Source organism: Orbicella franksi, chromosome 9 (assembly GCF_964199315.1).
Source record: "Orbicella franksi chromosome 9, jaOrbFran1.1, whole genome shotgun sequence".
NCBI lineage: Eukaryota > Metazoa > Cnidaria > Anthozoa > Scleractinia > Merulinidae > Orbicella > Orbicella franksi.
In genome coordinates, this window is record NC_138153.1 from 15,820,280 (window position 1) to 15,841,843 (window position 21,564).

The 21,564-nt window shown below is 37.3% G+C and overlaps 4 protein-coding genes across 4 annotated transcripts; 2 read left to right on the top strand and 2 right to left on the bottom strand.

Moving 5' to 3' along the window:
- Positions 1-6,095: 6,095 nt before the first annotated feature.
- Positions 6,096-8,142, bottom strand: LOC145497372 (uncharacterized). The gene is made up of 4 exons (XM_081477190.1): positions 7,225-8,142; positions 6,751-6,872; positions 6,329-6,457; positions 6,096-6,112 (listed from the first exon to the last, which is right to left on the bottom strand). The coding sequence occupies exons 1-4, from the start codon at positions 7,434-7,436 to the stop codon at positions 6,096-6,098; spliced, it is 480 nt and encodes a 159-aa protein (XP_081333316.1). The 5' UTR covers positions 7,437-8,142.
- An 87-nt stretch (positions 8,143-8,229) lies between these two features.
- Positions 8,230-20,193, top strand: LOC145496984 (adenosine receptor A3-like). Its single transcript, XM_081476752.1, has 2 exons — positions 8,230-8,733; positions 18,182-20,193. Exon 2 carries the CDS (start codon positions 19,239-19,241, stop codon positions 20,157-20,159), a length of 921 nt encoding a protein of 306 aa, XP_081332878.1. The 5' UTR covers positions 8,230-8,733; positions 18,182-19,238; the 3' UTR covers positions 20,160-20,193.
- Positions 8,970-13,856, top strand: LOC145498141 (adenosine receptor A3-like). The gene is made up of 2 exons (XM_081478022.1): positions 8,970-9,087; positions 9,641-13,856. Exon 2 carries the CDS (start codon positions 9,816-9,818, stop codon positions 10,725-10,727), a length of 912 nt encoding a protein of 303 aa, XP_081334148.1. The 5' UTR covers positions 8,970-9,087; positions 9,641-9,815; the 3' UTR covers positions 10,728-13,856.
- On the bottom strand, positions 15,542-17,410 carry LOC145496986 (uncharacterized). The gene is made up of 4 exons (XM_081476754.1): positions 16,697-17,410; positions 16,223-16,344; positions 15,801-15,929; positions 15,542-15,584 (listed from the first exon to the last, which is right to left on the bottom strand). Exons 1-4 carry the CDS (start codon positions 16,906-16,908, stop codon positions 15,568-15,570), a joined length of 480 nt encoding a protein of 159 aa, XP_081332880.1. The 5' UTR covers positions 16,909-17,410; the 3' UTR covers positions 15,542-15,567.
- Positions 20,194-21,564: the final 1,371 nt, after the last annotated feature.

The following is a 21,564-nucleotide window of genomic DNA, read 5'->3' on the forward strand; positions in this document are numbered from 1 at the left end:
GTCTAACAATTTTGTTATCATATGATTCTAAAGGAATAATCTTCGATTTTCATCTAAATCGAAAGAGAAATAAGTGTTGGTTAGCGGCGTACAGTTGCGATCTATTTACATATCAGTAGAACGCTTCTTGATCATGATCGGATCACACAACTTTGCCGGTTATGTTATAAATACTGCGGGATTGGAAGATATAGGTTGTCGGTAGTATTTCTACAAATTGCTGGTTAGCTTTAAGCAGAAAATTTATGAAAATAGCGTTCGAAAGTCTGCGGAACAAGGTCCAGTGAGAGTTGGTTCTCACAGATTCAGTTCGCTTGTTTCGGTTCGACAAAATCAACCATCGTTGAAGTCTTTACTGCACCATTAGCCGATCATCGTCAGTAAATTGTACAGTATATCTTTTTTTGGATCTGGGATATTACTGCAGCAGTCGATAGCACTTCTGGAAGGCATTTCTGCGCACTTTTCGAATGTGTATTGCACCGTCCTAAAGGAAATGAGAGGACGTGAGATATCCAACCTTCCTGGGTAGACGTCAGAAGAGCCGCTGGACCCATTCTCCTCAAACTCGGTCGTGAAACAAAATGGCGGTGTTTCGGAGCTATTTTCGAGATTTCGTCGGGGCACAGAAAATCGAGGATTTAACGGAATCCAAAAATTTTTTCGCAGAACTATTTCAAATAACAAGTAGATTCGTTTTAGCGAAAAAAAAATTTGGGGTTTAGGTGCACTTTAACCGATCTCTTTTGATGTCTTTTGTTAGGTGTCCTTATTATTTTTTTTTCTAAAAGATCAAAAATTATCCGATTGGAAGAAGCTTATGTATGGCAATTCGTTTTCTTTGAGCATCCTTTCTTTTTTGGCGGGTGCTACGAAGGTTCTTTCCGTCGGATCATGATAAAATATCTAAGATAGTATGCGCATTCTCATTGCTCGATAGGTGTGTTAAGATGAGATGCTTAGATGTTTATATGTTAACAAGGTTGTGATAAGAAATATTTTATAAAAGCAATGAAGGACTTTTTTCCGTGTTTACCTAGTCTCATCTAAACACGAGAGGGGTTGGGAGAATTCTTGAAAGTTATGCGCTTGACCGTGTCTCGGGTTTCATAATTGTCTCGAATTCTCCCAACCGCTCTCGTGTTTAGATCTCTGGCTATTGTTATGGCTTGAATTTTTTAAGACAATGGACCTGTTGTTGAGCGGCCTAAGGGATGCTTCTATCCGCTATGGCGAAATTGCACTGGACTTAAATCGGATTCCATCGGGCAACTGTCGGTGATCACATTTTTTTCCCTACAGTACTCTACTTGGGAAAACATGGACAGTCCAGCTAGGGGCTAGTCAGTAATTGTCAAGGAAAACAGTATTGTCGTTTGCTGCATTTAAGAGCAGCTTCGCCTAAATATCAACTAGACTTGGAAATAGCGAAAAAATCGAATTTCTTCAAACTCGCCCAGAATGAAGCCCTACGGGCACTAGTTACAAAAATATCGTTTTAAGTTCGATAAATCAAAAATTATTTTTTTCCGCATTTTTTTCGTTTCGATGCCCCAAATCGGCCAAAATCCATCGAAAATGAGCGGCATATTCAGAGGCTCGTAAACTCAAAAGCAAAAATCTTCATTACAAACTGATTGCACGTCGTATTTGTACTTCCTTTCTTGTCTATTTAGAGCTAAATAGATCGTGATTTGATTACAACTTAAATATTTGACGAATTTTTTAAGTTAACGACCCAAGACAGCTTTACAAGAGGTCTACATTTAGCCTATTTTCAAATGCTAAAAAGGCGCTCTGGTACACGGCTTTTCCCGAAATGACTAGTTTGGTTTGAAAGAGCATTGTTTCTTCTTCAAATTACTGAAATAAAATTTTTGGGTAAATAAAATCGTGTGCGCTGAGATAGCGAACTAAATGCAGCACTTCGTCCTGAAAACGTGACCTTTGACCCAAGCGTAACGAAACCAATTACTGCAAGAAAACCCGGAAGAAAAGCAAACGTTCCGTTATTTTGAAACAATTTCTAGTGATATCTCTCCGAAACCATGATTGCAAGAAACTATTTCCAGATATGAAATCTTGCAGGGTCAAAGACGGAGCTAAAGGGCGCATTTTGACACAATAACTTTGTTTGCTGAGAATTGAATTGCAGTCAATTCCAGTGAAATTTGCAAACTTGACGTATGTTAGCCGATACTTACCTGAATCTTTATATTAATAGAAGAGTCGTCTTCTTGGATTAACCTTCAAAAGAAGCTGCATCCAGATTTGGAAACCTCTAAAAGAAGAAATGTTTAATGTTCCGTGAGCTGCCCGCTGCTATAAATTAGCTTAAATTCCATGCACATGCAGACCGCAGGTTTGTCGTAAAACTCACTTAACTCCACTGACAGTTTCCATGGGCAACCCCAAAATAAACAATCCCCAAAAATGTAAAGTGAAATTGGCTGTCTTCATGAACAGTTAGATGCTAGAGTCTAAAAAAATAAAAACACCCCCAAAAAACATGCGTATGCTTACCATATTTGTAGAGCATGGTATAATGGCTCATAACCCATGATGGCTAAGCCAATGAAAACTCTTGAATTGCATTATTCAATGATCCAGTTTTTAATAATCTACGTTATATTTCTTGGTTAAATTTCTGTTAACTGTTATTTAATGTATTCTCTGTGTAATTTTTCACACGACTCCAGGGAACGTCGTTTATATGATAAGATTTCGTGATTGATTGATAACGCTAGCCAATTAACTGATCTCAGTTTCTGAGCTGTTGCTGAGGGTAATTTTTGCCATATAACGGCGTCAGTTTTAGTTATAAAAGTTATTTCATGAGTGTTAAGTTTTTGGAAGTAGAACCAAGAATGAAATGAGGATTTTAATGAAAATGTTAAATCAATTAAAAATGCCAATAAATTAGTACACTTTGAGCCTCTGGATTTTTCCCGAATTAATTACCACGGAACTGGCCCATGTTGCCAGCGTGGCTTTGGTGATTTCAATTTTGGTTTACACATGTGCAACTACTTCAACCAAGATAAATAAATTCTTTGCAGATAGAACAAGAACAATTTGAATGCTAACACGAAAAGAAGAAATGCTCGCAAATTTATTGCTTTTGTAGTTTGCAGCTTTTTATTGGGTGGGTAACTCCAAGGGCTGATTAAGTTGGGAGGCGGGTGTATTGGGAGGTTAGCCACCAGCTTCTTAAAGGAGCAAAAAATAACCAAAAATTGAGATAGGTCTGCAAACGGCGACTGGGTCCGGGCTGTCCTATCAAAACGTCACGATAATAGTCTTTTTCATCGCAGCGAACAAAAATATAGACAATGCTAAACTTGCTTTGGCCTGTTCTTACAATGAACTCGAGAATCGTGGGTTTAATTTGAAGAACAACAACATATTTTGTTCAAAACAACACAACTATTATCCCACCTTGTCAACACTCCACGAATTACAATCGAGTTGGCAGACGCGGGTGACCCATTTCTGGCGCCAAATTAAAAGCGTTGAGTCACTTGAGTCATAAAATGTTTCTGATTTTCCACTCATGTCCAATACTGTCGAGTAGATTCCATCGGAAAAGAGAACTTTCTATTCGTTATCGATCGGAAAATTACATCTCATTAGCTATTAGCTGGATATAAAGCCTGTTGAATCGATCGATTCGATCGATTCGTCGAACGGACACGACCCGAAACCTGGATGTTGTCGATTGGAAAATCGCATCTCATTGGTGACAACAGACCCCGGCGGTCCAACGTTGTCGATTCGACCGATTCGTTCGATTCGTCGAATGGACACGACCGCGAAACGTGGATGTTGTCGATCGGAAAATCGCATCTCATTAGTAATAACAGACCCGGCGGTCCAACGTTGTCGATTCATTCACAGGCTATTATAACGAAAGCACTGTGAAAGAGGACATAAACACATGCATATTCCTCGTTCAAAAAACACCAAAGGTAGTATAAACGAAACATTGCATAGTCATTTACGTCGCTATAAGAAAAGCACGGTGAAAGAGTACATGAATACATGAATATTCCTAGTTCTAAAAACACCGGTGAAAGGTAGTATAGACGAAACATTGCATGGTCATTTGAGCACGGTGAAAGAGGACATAAACAGATGCGTTTTGCATGGTCATTTACGCCACTAACATGTCCGTAGTATATCGCAAAAATACTCTTATCGATGAATCAATGATTGACAATCGACAAAACGCCGCTATAACAAAAGCACAGTGGAAAAGGACATAAAATATGAATATTCCTCGTTCTAGAAACACCAAAGGTAGTATAAAGCCAAACATAACAAGTTTTCTATCGTAATGACCCTACCGTGACCCGACCGATGACAACGTATGACAATCGGAATAAATTTCTGGTACGTTTCGAATTTTTTGTCTACATCAGCCTTGACCACCTCACGTTAATATGTTTCGTGGCGGGGCTTTAAAAATAAACCCCAACAAAGTGTACATTTTCTGAAAGCTAAATAAATGAAGAATTCGATTACGTTTTTTCTTTTTCGAAAACATAAAAGTTTTCTAAATTTTGCGCAGCGAAGCGATATTTACCCTTTCTTTTGTTTCAAGTTCGTTTATAGCCACGATTATGGCCGCAACGTGTTTAACATCGCAAATGATTCGTTACACATTGCCTTTCAAAAGGGTGTCTCCGATTTCTCAAAGATCGCTTCGTTTTCTTTTTATACCACCCTAAAGTTTGATGTTCGAAAGCTTGTGATATCCTTTAACAAAACAAAGCCATAAGTTTTTAACGAGGTCGAAATTCAAAGTCTGAGACGCCCTTTTGTAGGGCAGCTATTTGGGAACATCTACCCTCGTGACCGTACAATGCAACAATGCATAAATCTCAATTACTCAGGACTAGACACAGTTACGTCTTGGGGACCTATTTTCTGATTGTGGTTATCCTCCATGTTGACAAAAAATTAGAGTTAAAATCCCTATTTTCAATTAAGTGCAAGCTCTGCATGGTCAACCATTCATCTAGGGCTGATGTTGCATTTCGTTTTCAAATTTACATGGAGAAGTTTGTAATGTGAAAATATTAAAAATGATACGAAATGTTTTCAAATTCATCGGATTTGCGTGCACAGGGTCTAAAACACGTATTCTATCGTTCATTTGGGGAGGAGGGGGCACTCCCTTATCGAAAGAACAGGGATGCTAATTAGAAATGTTAAAAGAAACCCTTAATTATTTGAGCCGCCGATTAATGGTTTAATAAGTTACAGTAGAAATAGTATTTATAAGAAAATTATTAATTTCAATTGGTTCTGCTTGTAGCATTTGTACGATAATTATGATTCGAGGGCAATCAGGTGGTGTCTAATTACAAATATCAAATTACAAATTCTGTAACTGGATACCTGTATTTGGACTCCTATGTCATTAATGTGTCAATCATGTTCACTTAAATGGGATCTCTCCTGCTGTTTTCCTACTGTTAATTGGCTCATAATTTCATAACAGTCCAATTACTATTACTAATGGTAATAGTGTAATAGTGCATTCAACAACAAAACGAGGAAAACAAATTCACTTAATTTCTCATTTTATTCTTTAATTAAATTTACGAATAAGTCAAGTTGTCAGTCTTGAGTCTTAACTTACAACATATTTCCTAACTATTACAAAAATCTACGTAGAATATGAAATATATATAACCGCCATTACTATGCAGGTCATGCAATTAGTCCCAATTTACAGAGAGTACTTTATAAGAAGGCTAAGTCCACGGTACCAATTTGTTATCATACATAGAAACATTCAAATTATTCCCCAACTGTTATCAATTAAGTAAAAAGTGAAATAGCTATGATTATCTTAAAAACTTCCTTTTTATTGGTCAATAATACCTATCTAAGGCAAGCCTATTTGATGAAACCTTCTTTATAACCTGTCTGCCATATCAACCAGTGTATAACAGATATCTGGTTACTTCAGGTATGTTATGACCACAATTGAAACATACAAAACTTGTTGCAAACATAAACTTTTTCAATCTGCATCAACAGCAGAGTTCAGTTAAAAACACTGCCCTGTGCTATGGAACCAAACTTCATTTGAAAGGGGCACCTGCAAGAAGAGTGACAACAACCTAAAGATATAAAAAATGTGATTTCATAACGTGCAGCTGTCTGGTGTGTAGTTTGAAAATTAATTGCATTTCATGGTGATCGCATCGTTTATTTCCGCTGCGGAACCGTTTCAAAAGCAGTTACTACTAATTCTGTGAGAACTTTTTTATCTTTGCGGTTTCTCATATCCTATTTTATTCTATCAATTACTTACCAATATCTTTCATAACAGAGTTGTTTAGAAGGTTGTGAACATGGGCATAAACTTGTGCTTTCCCTTCAGATCTAAACAATTCCTTCGTATCAACAACAATGCCACAGGGTTTGGCAAAAGCAAGAATTCCTGTAGCAAAAAGTCACGGAATTAATGTTAATCAAGACTGTAATAACTTAACTAGAAGAATACATTTATTTCAAAATATAGTTATTGAAATGAGAAGTTGAATGTATTAAAAACTAGTATTAAAAATTAAGCTCAACCACATGCATATATAAAATTTGTGTTAATGCCTGTATGGATGATACAGGCATGTTAAATTCAATGAAACAGACACTATAATTAATTGTTGTTAAAAAAACCCTTTCTACAAATATGCTAGTGTACAGGTGACATTTATGTTATGGATATTTATATACCTGCAGTTCTGTGGTTTTTACTACAGTGTTTTCCTTTCTCAGTGCCACAGTCCATCTTCTGCTTATTGCCTTTCTCATCTGTTACAACATTATCCTCATTTGAAGTAACACCAAAGCCAGAACTACAAAGAAAACAAATTATTTTTGGCATTTCACCCAGTTCACAACTGAAACAATAGCACTGGCATATTTCCTTTAACATCCAGTGAACTCTATCTGCACCCCTAACATGTTATGGGTTAGTTGTGCAAATGATTGGCCTTTTGCTTAATGCCCTTGGGTTATGCAAACACCCCAGCAGGGCTTATTACCTATGAACTGGAATAATTAGTGCAAAAGGTTCTTAAACTAGTCACTTGAAACAAGACAAGCACATAATAATTTCAAAGAAAAAAGAGTGTTAATTTTATCACACCGATAAATTCAATGATACTTGAGTTCCCAATTTATTGACAACAAAAAAGTTTGTATTACTTCTGCATAGAATATACAGGACTTTGATCGTTTGCAGTACTTCCATCTTGCTTCTCCATAAAGGTTAATTCAACTCGCTTTTGACCAAATTCATTGTGTGGCAGTTCTCGTTGCATATATTCCCCCTTCATTTTAATTTCCTCTTGTACTTTCTTTGGCAAATTGGTTTCTTTCACCCAACTTTTTCTGCCATCTGCCCTACCAACTGTCATCAAACCAAGTGTGCAGCCATTGCACTGATTACCTGCTGGACCTGAGAAAGCCTTTTTTCTCGAGCATAAAATTGGACTGAAAATAGCATTTATGTTTAAGGGAGCCCAATTTGCTTGAAGGTCATGAATCCAAATAAGACCATTTATATTCACTGTCAAATGAGACAAGGAATATCAACCAGGCAGTTTTGATGTTTACCAAACTAAGTGCATCTACTAAGATTAGATGTGATCTGCCTATCCTTTGAATACTAATTCTTTTCCATTTATTTATCTACCGACAGTTTGGAAAAACAAGCAGTTTCTCATTAAATTTAATCAATTTTTCAAGCCCAAAATGCTGCTTCTGTTCAGTTGAACTAAAAAAGACAAAAACCATTGCCAAAAAAAATCAAACACCCACAAAGTTTTTCATTTCCCCTGGCTTTGGTAATTATGTATTTTAGTTTTAATTAAAGAAATGTCCATCAAACCGTATTAGAAGATAATATTAAGGAAGACTTTTAACTTCCCGACCAGTTCAGCAGGTGTAACGGAAGACAAATAACCATTAACAAAGAAGCAATGAGAAAGAAAAAAAAAAAAAGGCAATCGCGTCTTGTTGTCTTTGTGAAAAACATCTAAAGGGAACGGTCCTTTGTGTCTCTCAACTGGGTTCCACAAAAACCAGCATGTTTTCACAAGCGATTCTTATTAGTTAAGTAAAAATGTTGACATTAACACTCGCTACGCTGTGTTTCAACTTCCTCTGCTGTTGTTTTTTTCTTTGTTTTCTTCACAGGAACGTATTTTTTCCGTTGTTTTCAAAACTTTAAGGTAAAACATTTTCAGGACATCCTAAGTTATAACATAAATGGCATTTCTTACCTTGTTCTTGCTCAGGTCTTTTCCCATATTGCCTCATAAATTTAAAACTGGTATGTTGACACAAGCTAAAACGCAGAAGCTTCCAACCGGTCGCTATTTATCCCTCCGATTTTCTTAAGCGAATTGTCTCCTCGAACTTCCGTGATTTGCCTGGTGTTTTCGAATTGATAAAAATGTTGTTTTGGATATCCAAAAAAGGTCAGCTATGATTTTCGGAAAGGCAGAAGCTGCTGTGGTGTTCGGGAAATGCACAAAAAAAAAAAAACGAATAAATTACGAGAAAACTCAAGTTACGCTAGAAGACCTAGAATTGCGAAACAGATTAAAATTTTATAGCGTAGCCTAAACATAATCTACATAGTTCTAACAGCACTCCAGACAGCCTAAAACAGCACTTAAAAGCATTTGACAGAAAACCGTCATTGGGACAGTCCTGAACGCTGATTTCAAGTTCATCGACATATGTGAACCACACTTCAGCTGAGAGGACGTTCACGAGGCTATATTGAGAAAAGGTGATCGAGAGCAATATCAAATTAGCACCTATGTTTTAAAACAGCAGTGATCCGAGTGATCAGTAATGTAAGACGGTAGACTGTCGACCAATAATAACGGTGATTAATAAGTTTTAATCTAAAGTCTATTCGTTCAATCAATGACGTTGATCAAAGAGTTTCCTGGTTTATCTTCATAAGCTGCGTAGAACTGATCTTCCGCTTCATTGCAACTGAAATCTGCGGATTGGAAGAGCTGAATTAGGCCAATGCCAGTGACAAGATTTCAGGTAATAACAGAATTTGAACCAATAATATTTTACTGAACTAGATAAATTTGACCTCTCTCTCTCTCTCTTTTTTTTTTTTTTGCAGTTCTGTTATAATAGCAATCTGATTAGGAGTAAAAGTAGATTTAACGAGATCAGTGAAAGGAGTTACATCACGGTTTGCGCAACATGAAAAGTTTAGCCTAAATTTTTCAAGTTGGTCGTTTAAAATCCGTGCCAATCTCCTCCATCCTCAACTATCCTTGTTCCCACTTCATGGTTTACGATATCTCTTTAGTGTTTTTGTATCATAGAAAACCAATATTTTCGAGTTTGCTTTAATTTAATGGTAATTTTGTACGTGGCTAAAATAACTCAAAATACCGTGACCGAGCTCCTTTAAGCAACAATAAAGTTGGAGATGAAGGAGCTTTCTCTGCTACACCTGAAACTGTAGAGCCATTTTTCATGAAAACTCGGAAAACCATTTCCTGGTGTTTCCCAGGAACCAAACTTCATATATTAAATATTAAATATTAAAAATAAATCCTCGAAATCTGTTTGTTTACATAAGGTCTCCGCCAAGAAGCACCCTTAGTCAAGAAGAAAGCAAAGCCCAAAACAGCTTGACTGCCTTGCATTTCAAAAAGAAAGGTTTTCAACAAAACTAACTTGCAGAAACATTAAGTACTCTAATAAAAAGCCAGCTAGAAGAAGAACAAGAAGAAAAAGAAACTAAAATATGGAGCATGACTGAAGGTAGAAGTCAGTCGACAGGTATTCAGGAGTTATATTGTCGGACAGGAGATGGTGGAATACATCAAAAGATCATTTTCTCAGCACTGAATATTCCACTATGCATCACAGCATTTCTGGGAAATGTTCTAATCATTGTTGTTCTTCAAAAGGTGTCCTTCCTTCATCCACCATCAAAGCTATTGCTTGGTTGCCTCGCGAGCACCGATCTTTGTGTGGGTCTTATTACGCAGCCGCTTTACGTTAGCTTCTTAATGATTCCAGCACACTCCAGACTTTGTGACTATCTTAATATTGGTTCATTCACCGTAGGTATACTTCTTTGTGGAGTATCTTTGTTCACACTAACTGCAATAAGTGTGGACAGACTTCTCGCTCTATTACTGGGAATGAGATACAGACAGATGGTAACTCTGAGAAGGGTACGGATCTTGGTTGCCAGTTTATGGATTTCTAGCGTTGCATTGGCAATGACATCATTCTACAACGTCCGTATTACTACGGGCATCGCCGGGGTGATACTGTTATCGTGTGTAGCAACCTCCATTTACAGTTACGTGAAAATCTATTTCACACTTCGCCGTCACCAAGCGCGATTAGGAGAGCGTGTTCACCAAGGGGATCGGAACGATGGAGAAATTCCTCTGAACATAGCGCGATACAGAAAGACAGTCTGTACTGCACTCTGCATGCAAATAACATTACTTGCTTGTTATCTTCCATACGGCATAGTCGCAGCCTTGCGTGCAGTTAAAGGCGAGTCTCTCCATCTCGCTTGGGATGTAGCGTTGACTCTAATTTTCTTAAACTCTACTCTGAACCCGATTCTCTTCTGTTGGAGGATTCGACAGATACGTGAAGCGGTGAAGAACACGATCAAACAGCTGTGCTGCTTCTCGAGTTAAAATTCTCGCTCCTGATGTCAAAGAGAGGAATTAGGTTTTTATGTAACAATTATTCCACGAGCGTGCGTTGAATATCAAATGATGAATAGCCATCGAGGCACGTAACGCCGAGTTGGCTATAATCATCTCCTATCTAACAAGCGCGAGTGCAATAATTGTTTCATTTAAACGCCCCCGAAATGCGGCAGGTATATTTTGCAGGGTGCAGGGTGCAGGGTGCAGGTTGCAGGTTGAAATGTAATTATAACTGGAAAGCCGCTGGCACTTGAAAGAACGTACAGTTGGTAGAATTACCGTGACTGTTACATGACGCTGGTTACAGTCGCTCAGAAAGGTGGCTTCCACATAAGTGCCAAACCGGCCGAAGCGATGGGAGGAGAGTATATTTCAATGATTTTAAGCCTGCAATGAATTATTGTTTTTGAAGAAACATCTGAAATATCATCTGAAATATCTGCTGAATTTGGTTTCTTCCCTGTGAGTACCAAAATGAAAGCACACTGAGCTTGCGCTAGTATATTCCGTCGGTTATAATCTTATATTATTTCATTTCTTTATTTATTTGCTTCATTTGTGATGGCAATCTTCTGTTGTTGAGGGAAGACTCGAGCCAAATCTGGAATCGACGGAGACATCTGTGGAGCGGCCATCCAGATGGCTTTGAAGAGATTTCACCAGTCTCTGCGTGTCGATCGATAAGTACTTATAGCGGATCGATCGTGTTTTCGATGGACATGAGAACATCGCTCAAACCAAGTGCGATCACAAACATGTTGGGAAGCGTACGAAGTCTCTGGTTTCTGTACGCGGCGTAACAAGTTAGAAGATTGCCAAAGAAGGCCTAAATATTAATAACAGCGTGTTTTCACTACGTGAAAGAGGCGAACTACTTTATGTAAGAACCCCTGACGAGTATATAGGTTATTAATTATTTTTAGTGCCAGCGGTTTTTCAGTTATAATTAAATTTCAACCTGCAACCTGCACCCTGCACCCTGCAAAATATACCTGCCTCCCGAAATGTAGAAAATTAAACCAAACTAAAAATAAAAACACCCCCAAAAAACACGCGTATGCTTACCATGTTTGTAGAGCATGGTATAATGGCTCATAACCCATGATGGCTAAGCCAGTGAAAACTCTTGAATTGCATTATCCAATGATCCAGTTTTTAATAATCTACGTTATATTTCTTGGTTAAATTTCTGTTAACTGTTATTTAATGTATTCTCTGTGTAATTTTTCACACGACTCCAGGGAACGTCGTTTATATGATAAGATCTCGTGATTGATTGATAACGCTAGCCAGTTAACTGATCTCAGTTTCTGAGCTGTTGCTGAGGGTAATTTTTGCCATATAACGGCGTCAGTTTTAGTTATAAAAGTTATTTCATGAGTGTTAAGTTTTTGGAAGTAGAACCAAGAATGAAATGAGGATTTTAATGAAAATGTTAAATCAATTAAAAATGCCAATAAATTAGTAAACTTTGAGCCTCTGGATTTTTCCCGAATTAATTACCGCGGAACTGGCCCATGTTGCCAGCGTGGCTTTGGTGATTTCAATTTTGGTTTACACATGTGCAACTACTTCAACCAAGATAAATAAATTCTTTGCAGATAGAACAAGAACAATTTGAATGCTACCACGAAAAGAAGAAATGCTCGCAAATTTATTGCTTTTGTAGTTTGCAGCTTTTTAATGGCTGGGTAACTCCAAGGGCTGATTAAGTTGGGAGGCGGGTGTATTGGGAGGTTAGCCACCAGCTTCTTAAAGGAGCAAAAAATAACCAAAAATTGAGATAGGTCTGCAAACGGCGACTGGGTCCGGGCTGTCCTATCAAAACGTCACGATAATAGTCTTTTTCATCGCAGCGAACAAAAATATAGACAACGCTAAACTTGCTTTGGCCTGTTCTTACAATGAACTCGAGAATCGTGGGTTTAATTTGACGAACAACAACATATTTTGTTCAAAACAACACAACTATTATCCCACCTTGTCAACACTCCACGAATTACAATCGAGTTGGCAGACGCGGGTGACCCATTTCTGGCGCCAAATTAAAAGCGTTGAGTCACTTGAGTCATAAAATGTTTCTGATTTTCCACTCATGTCCAATACTGTCGAGTAGATTCCATCGGAAAAGAGAACTTTCTATTCGTTATCGATCGGAAAATTACATCTCATTAGCTATTAGCTGGATATAAAGCCTGTCGAATCGATCGATTCGATCGATTCGTCGAACGGACACGACCCGAAACCTGGATGTTGTCGATCGGAATATCGCATCTCATTGGTGACAACAGACCCCGGCGGTCCAACGTTGTCGATTCGACCGATTCGTTCGATTCGTCGAATGGACACGACCGCGAAACGTGGATGTTGTCGATCAGAAAATCGCATCTCATTAGTAACAACAGACCCGGCGGTCCAACGTTGTCGATTCATTCACAGGCTATTATAACGAAAGCACTGTGAAAGAGGACATGAATATTCCTCGTTCTAAAAACACCAAAGGTAGTATAAACGAAACATTGCATAGTCATTTATGCCGCTATAAGAAAAGCACGGTGAAAGAGTACATAAACACATGGATATTCCTCGTTCTAAAAACACCGGTGAAAGAGGACATAAACATATGGATATTCCTCGTTCTAAAAACACCAAAGGTAGTATAAACGAAACATTGCATAGTCATTTACGTCGCTATAAGAAAAGAAAGGTGAAAGAGTACATGAACACATGAATATTCCTCGTTCTAAAAAAACCGGTGAAAGAGGACATAAATACATGAATATTCCTCGTTCTAAAAACACCAAAGGTAGTATAAACGAAACATTGCATGGTCATTTAAGCACGGTGAAAGAGGACATAAACAGATGCGTTTTACATGGTCATTTACGCCGCTAACATATCCGTAGTATATCGCAAAAATACTCTTATCGATGAATCAATGATTGACAATCGACAAAACGCCACTATAACAAAAGCACAGTGGAAAAGGACATAAAATATGAATATTCCTCGTTCTAGAAACACCAAAGGTAGTATAAAGCCAAACATAACAAGTTTTCTATCGCAATGACCCTACCGTGACCCGACCGATGACAACGTATGACAATCGGAATAAATTTCTGGTACGTTTCGAATTTTTTGTCCACATCAACCTTGACCACCTCACGTTAATATGTTTCGTGGCGGGGTTTTAAAAATAAACCCCAATAAAGTGTACATTTTCTGAAAGCTAAATAAATGAAGAATTCGATTACGTTTTTTCTTTTTCGAAAACATAAAAGTTTTCTAAATTTTGCGCAGCGAAGCGATATTTACCCTTTCTTTTGTTTCAAGTTCGTTTATAGCCACGATTATGGCCGCAACGTGTTTAACATCGCAAATGATTCGTTACACATTGCCTTTCAAAAGGGTGTCTCCGATTTCTCAAAGATCGCTTCGTTTTCTTTTTATACCACCCTAAAGTTTGACGTTCGAAAGCTTGTGATATCCTTTAACAAAACAAAGCCATAAGTTTTTAACGAGGTCGAAATTCAAAAGTCTGAGACACCCTTTTGTAGGGCAGCTATTTGGGAACATCTACCCTCGTGACCGTACAATGCAACAATGCATAAATCTCAATTACTCAGGACTAGACACAGTTACGTCTTGGGGACCTATTTTCTGATTGTGGTTATCCTCCATGTTGACAAAAAATTAGAGTTAAAATCCCTATTTTCAATTAAGTGCAAGCTCTGCATGGTCAACCATTCATCTAGGGCTGATGTTGCATTTCGTTTTAAATTTACATGGAGAAGTTTGTAATGTGAAAATATTAAAAATGATACGAAATGTTTTCAAATTCATCGGATTTGCGTGCACAGGGTCTAAAACACGTATTCTATCGTTCATTTGGGGGGGAGGGGGCACTCCCTTATCGAAAGAACAGGGATGCTAATTAGAAATGTTAAAAGAAACCCTTAATTATTTGAGCCGCCGATTAATGGTTTAATAAGTTACAGTAGAAATAGTATTTATAAGAAAATTATTAATTTCAATTGGTTCTGCTTGTAGCATTTGTACGATAATTATGATTCGAGGGCAATCAGGTGGTGTCTAATTACAAATATCAAATTACAAATTCTGTAACTGGATACCTGTATTTGGACTCCTATGTCATTAATGTGTCAATCATGTTCACTTAAATGGGATCTCTCCTGCTGTTTTCCTACTGTTAATTGGCTCATAATTTCATAACAGTCCAATTACTATTACTAATGGTAATAGTGTAATAGTGCATTCAACAACAAAACGAGGAAAACAAATTCACTTAATTTCTCATTTTATTCTTTAATTAAATTTACGAATAAGTCAAGTTGTCAGTCTTGAGTCTTAACTTACAACATATTTCCTAACTATTACAAAAATCTACGTAGAATATGAAATATATATAACCGCCATTACTATGCAGGTCATGCAATTAGTCCCAATTTACAGAGAGTACTTTATAAGAAGGCTAAGTCCACGGTACTAATTTGTTATCATACATAGAAACATTCAAATTATTCCCCAACTGTTATCAATTAAGTAAAAAGTGAAATAGCTATGATTATCTTAAAAACTTCCTTTTTATTGGTCAATAATACCTATCTAAGGCAAGCCTATTTGATGAAACCTTCTTTATAACCTGTCTGCCATATCAACCAGTGTATAACAGATATCTGGTTACTTCAGGTATGTTATGACCACAATTGAAACATACAAAACTTGTTGCAAACATAAACTTTTTCAATCTGCATCAACAGCAGAGTTCAGTTAAAAACACTGCCCTGTGCTATGGAACCAAACTTCATTTGAAAGGGGCACCTGCAAGAAGAGTGACAACAACCTAAAGATATAAAAAATGTGATTTCATAACGTGCAGCTGTCTGGTGTGTAGTTTGAAAATTAATTGCATTTCATGGTGATCGCATCGTTTATTTCCGCTGCGGAACCGTTTCAAAAGCAGTTACTACTAATTCTGTGAGAACTTTTTTATCTTTGCGGTTTCTCATATCCTATTTTATTCTATCAATTACTTACCAATATCTTTCATAACAGAGTTGTTTAGAAGGTTGTGAACATGGGCATAAACTTGTGCTTTCCCTTCAGATCTAAACAATTCCTTCGTATCAACAACAATGCCACAGGGTTTGGCAAAAGCAAGAATTCCTGTAGCAAAAAGTCACGGAATTAATGTTAATCAAGACTGTAATAACTTAACTAGAAGAATACATTTATTTCAAAATATAGTTATTGAAATGAGAAGTTGAATGTATTAAAAACTAGTATTAAAAATTAAGCTCAACCACATGCATATATAAAATTTGTGTTAATGCCTGTATGGATGATACAGGCATGTTAAATTCAATGAAACAGACACTATAATTAATTGTTGTTAAAAAAACCCTTTCTACAAATATGCTAGTGTACAGGTGACATTTATGTTATGGATATTTATATACCTGCAGTTCTGTGGTTTTTACTACAGTGTTTTCCTTTCTCAGTGCCACAGTCCATCTTCTGCTTATTGCCTTTCTCATCTGTTACAACATTATCCTCATTTGAAGTAACACCAAAGCCAGAACTACAAAGAAAACAAATTATTTTTGGCATTTCACCCAGTTCACAACTGAAACAATAGCACTGGCATATTTCCTTTAACATCCAGTGAACTCTATCTGCACCCCTAACATGTTATGGGTTAGTTGTGCAAATGATTGGCCTTTTGCTTAATGCCCTTGGGTTATGCAAACACCCCAGCAGGGCTTATTACCTATGAACTGGAATAATTAGTGCAAAAGGTTCTTAAACTAGTCACTTGAAACAAGACAAGCACATAATAATTTCAAAGAAAAAAGAGTGTTAATTTTATCACACCGATAAATTCAATGATACTTGAGTTCCCAATTTATTGACAACAAAAAAGTTTGTATTACTTCTGCATAGAATATACAGGACTTTGATCGTTTGCAGTACTTCCATCTTGCTTCTCCATAAAGGTTAATTCAACTCGCTTTTGACCAAATTCATTGTGTGGCAGTTCTCGTTGCATATATTCCCCCTTCATTTTAATTTCCTCTTGTACTTTCTTTGGCAAATTGGTTTCTTTCACCCAACTTTTTCTGCCATCTGCCCTACCAACTGTCATCAAACCAAGTGTGCAGCCATTGCACTGATTACCTGCTGGACCTGAGAAAGCCTTTTTTCTCGAGCATAAAATTGGACTGAAAATAGCATTTATGTTTAAGGGAGCCCAATTTGCTTGAAGGTCATGAATCCAAATAAGACCATTTATATTCACTGTCAAACGAGACAAGGAATATCAACCAGGCAGTTTTGATGTTTACCAAACTAAGTGCATCTACTAAGATTAGATGTGATCTGCCTATCCTTTGAATACTAATTCTTTTCCATTTATTTATCTACCGACAGTTTGGAAAAACAAGCAGTTTCTCATTAAATTTAATCAATTTTTCAAGCCCAAAATGCTGCTTCTGTTCAGTTGAACTAAAAAAGACAAAAACCATTGCCAAAAAAAATCAAACACCCACAAAGTTTTTCATTTCCCCTGGCTTTGGTAATTATGTATTTTAGTTTTAATTAAAGAAATGTCCATCAAACCGTATTAGAAGATAATATTAAGGAAGACTTTTAACTTCCCGACCAGTTCAGCAGGTGTAACGGAAGACAAATAACCATTAACAAAGAAGCAATGAGAAAGAAAAAAAAAAAAAGGCAATCGCGTCTTGTTGTCTTTGTGAAAAACATCTAAAGGGAACGGTCCTTTGTGTCTCTCAACTGGGTTCCACAAAAACCAGCATGTTTTCACAAGCGATTCTTATTAGTTAAGTAAAAATGTTGACATTAACACTCGCTACGCTGTGTTTCAACTTCCTCTGCTGTTTTTCTTTCTTTGTTTTCTTCACAGGAACGTATTTTTTCCGTTGTTTTCAAAACTTTAAGGTAAAACATTTTCAGGACATCCTAACTTCTAACATAAATGGCATTTCTTAACTTGTTCTTGCTCAGGTCTTTTCTCATATTGCCTCATAAATTTAAAACTGGTATGTTGACACAAGCTAAAACGCAGAGGCTTCCAACCGGTCGCTATTTATCCCTCCGATTTTCTTAAGCGAATTGTCTCCTCGAACGTCCGTGATTTGCCTGGTGTTTTCGAATTGATAAAAATGTTGTTTTGGATATCGGAAAAAGGTCAGCTATGATTTTCGGAAAGGCAGCAGCTGCTATGGTTTTCGGGAAATGCACAAAAAAACCGAATAAATTACGAGAAGACCTAGAATTGCGAAACAGATTAAAATTTTATAGCATAGCCTAAACATAATCTACATAGCTCTAATAGCTCTCCAGTTAGCCGAAAACAGCACTTAAAAGCATTTGACAGAAAACCGTCATTGGGACAGTCCTGAACGCTGATTTCAAGTTCATCGACATATGTGAACCACGTTCAGCTGAGAGGACGTTCACGAGGCTATATTGAGAACAGGTTATCGAGAGCAATATGAGATTAGCACCTATGTTTTAAAACAGCAGTGATCGGAGTGATCAGTGATGTAAGACGGTAGACTGTCGAGCAATGATAACGGTGATTGAATAAATTTTAATCTAAAGTTATTTGTTCAATCAATGACGTTGATCAAAGAGTTTCCTGGTTTATCTTCATAAGCTGCGAAGAACTGATCTTCCGCTTCATTGCAACTGAAGTCTGCGGATCGGAAGAACTGAATTAAGCCAATGCCAGTGACAAGATTTCAGGTAATAACAGAATTTGAACCAATAATATTTTACTGAACTCGATAAATTTGGCCTCTTTTTTTGCAGTTCTGTTCAAATAACAGTCTAATTAGGAGTAAAAGTAGATTTAACGAGATCAGTGTGAGCTGTTCTTAAAATAGTTACATCACGATTTGCGCAACATGAAAACTTTAGTCTAAATCTTTCAAGTTCGTCGTTTGTAATCCATGTCAATCTCCCCCATCCTCAACCATCCTTGTTCCCGCTTTATGGTTTACGATTATCTCTTTAGTGTTTTTCTATCGTAGAAAAGTACTATTTTCAGGTTTGCTTTAATTTAATGGTAATTTTGTACGTGGCCAAAATAACTCAAAATACCGTGACTGAGCTCCTTTAAGCAACAGTAAAGTTGGAGATGAAGGAGCTTTCCCTGCTACACATGAAACTGTAGAGCCATTTTTCATGAAAACTCGGAAAACCATTTCCTGGTGTTTCCCAGGAACCAAAGTTCATATATTAAATATTAAAAATAAATCCTCGAAATCTGTTTGTTTACATAAGGTCTCCGCCAAGAAGCACCCTTAGTCAAGAAGAAAACAAAGCCCAAAACAGCTTGACTGCCTGCATTTGAAAACGAAAGGTTTTCAACAAAACTAACTTGCACAAACATTAAGTACTCTGATAAAAAGCCAGCTAGAAGAAGAAGAAGTAGAAAAATAATCTAAAATGTGGAGCATGACTGAAGGTAGAAATCAGTCGACGGCTACTCAGGAGTTATATTGTCGGACAGGAAATGGTGGAATACATCAAAAGATCATTTTTTCAGCACTGAATATTCCACTATGCATCACAGCATTTCTGGGAAATGTTCTAATCATTGTTGTTCTTCAAAAGGTGTCCTTCCTTCATCCACCATCAAAGCTATTGCTTGGTTGCCTCGCGAGCACCGATCTTTGTGTGGGTCTTATTACGCAGCCGCTTTACGTTAGCTTCTTAATGATTCCAGCACACTCCAGACTTTGTGACTATCTTAATATTGGTTCATTCACCCTAGGTATAGTTCTTTGTGGAGTATCTTTGTTCACACTAACTGCAATAAGTGTGGACAGACTTCTCGCTCTATTATTGAGAATGAGATACAGACAGATGGTAACTCTGAGAAGGGTACGGATCTTGGTTGCCAGTTTATGGATTTCTAGCGTTGCATTGGCAATGACATCATTCTACAACGTCCGTATTAGTACGGGCATCACCGGGGTGATACTGTTATCGTGTGTAGCAACCTCCATTTACTGTTACGTGAAAATCTATTTCATACTTCGCCGTCACCAAGCGCGATTAGGAGAGCGTGTTCACCAAGGGGAACGGAACGATGGAGAAATTCCTCTGAACATAGCGCGATACAGAAAGACAGTCTGTACTGCACTCTGCATGCAAATAATATTACTTGCTTGTTATCTTCCATACGGTGTAGTCGCAGCCTTACGTGCTGTTAAAGGCGAGTCTTTCCATCTCGCTTGGGATGTAGCGTTGACTCTAATTTTCTTACACTCTACTCTCAACCCGATTCTCTACTGTTGGAGAATTGGACAGATACGTGAAGCGGCGAAGAATAGGATGAAACAGCTGTGCTGCTTTTCGAGTTAAAATTCTCGCTCCTGATGTCAAAGAGAGGAATTAGGTTTTTATGTAACAATTACTCCACGAGCGTGCGTTGAATATCAGATGATGAATAGCCAACTATCATATCCAACAAGCGCGAGTAGAATAATTGTTTCATTTAAACGCCCCCAAAATAAAGAAAATTAAACCAAACTAAAAATAAAAACACCCCCAAAAATCACGCGTACGCTTACCATATTTGTAGAGAATGGTATCATTTGCGGTGATGGCTAACCCAATGAAAACTCTTGAATTGCATTATGCAATGATCCAGTTTTTAATAATCTACGTTATACTTCTTGGTTAAATTTCTGTTAACTGTTATTTAATGTATTCTCTGTGTAATTTTTTACACGACTCCAGGGAACGCCGTTTATATGATAAGATTTTGTGATTGATTGATAACGCTAGCCAGTTAACTGATCTCAGTTTCTGAGCTGTTGCTGAGGGTAATTTTTGCCAGATAACGGCGTCAGTTTCAGTTATAAAACTTATTTTATAGGTTTTAAGTTTTTGGAAGTAAAACCAAGAATGAAATGAAGATTTTATTGAAAATGTTAAATCAATTAAAAATGCCAATACATTAGTAAACTTTGAGCCTCTGGATTTTTCCCGAATTAGTTTCCGCGGAACTGGCCCATGTTGCCAGCGTGGCCTTGGTGATTTCAATTTTGGTTTACAGTGCCACTACTTCAACCAAGACAAATAAATTCTTTGCAGATAGAACAAGAACATTTTGAATGAAAACACACAAAACAAATGGTCTCAAATTTATTGCTTTTGTAGTTTGCAGCTTTTTATTAGGTGGGTAATTCAAGGGCCGATTAAGGTGGGAGAGGGGTGTATTGGGAGGTTAGCCACCAGCTTCTTGGAGGAGCAAAAAATAAAAAAAATAATTGAAATAGGTCTCAAACGGCGACTGCACCCGGGTTGTCCCATCGAAATGACACGATAATAGTCTTTTTCATCGCAGCTAACAAAAATAAAGACAATGCTAAACTTGCTTTGGCCTGTTCTTACAATGAACTAGAGAATCCTGGGTTTAATTTGACGAGCAACAACATATTTTGTTCAAAACAATACAACTATTATTCCACCTGGTCAACACTCGACGAATTACAATCCAGTTACCAGACGCGGGTGACCCATTTCTGGCGCCAAATTAAAAGCGTTGAGTCACTTGAGTCATAAAATGTTTCCTGTATTTCTTGGCTATTGTTATGATTTGAATTTTTTAAGAGAATGGACCTATTGTTTAGCGGCCCAAGGGATGCTTCTATCCGCAATGGCGAAATTGCACTCGACTTAAATTGGATCCCATCGGGCAACTGTCGGTGATGACATTTTTTATCCCTACAGTACTCTACTTGGGAAAACATAGACAGACCAA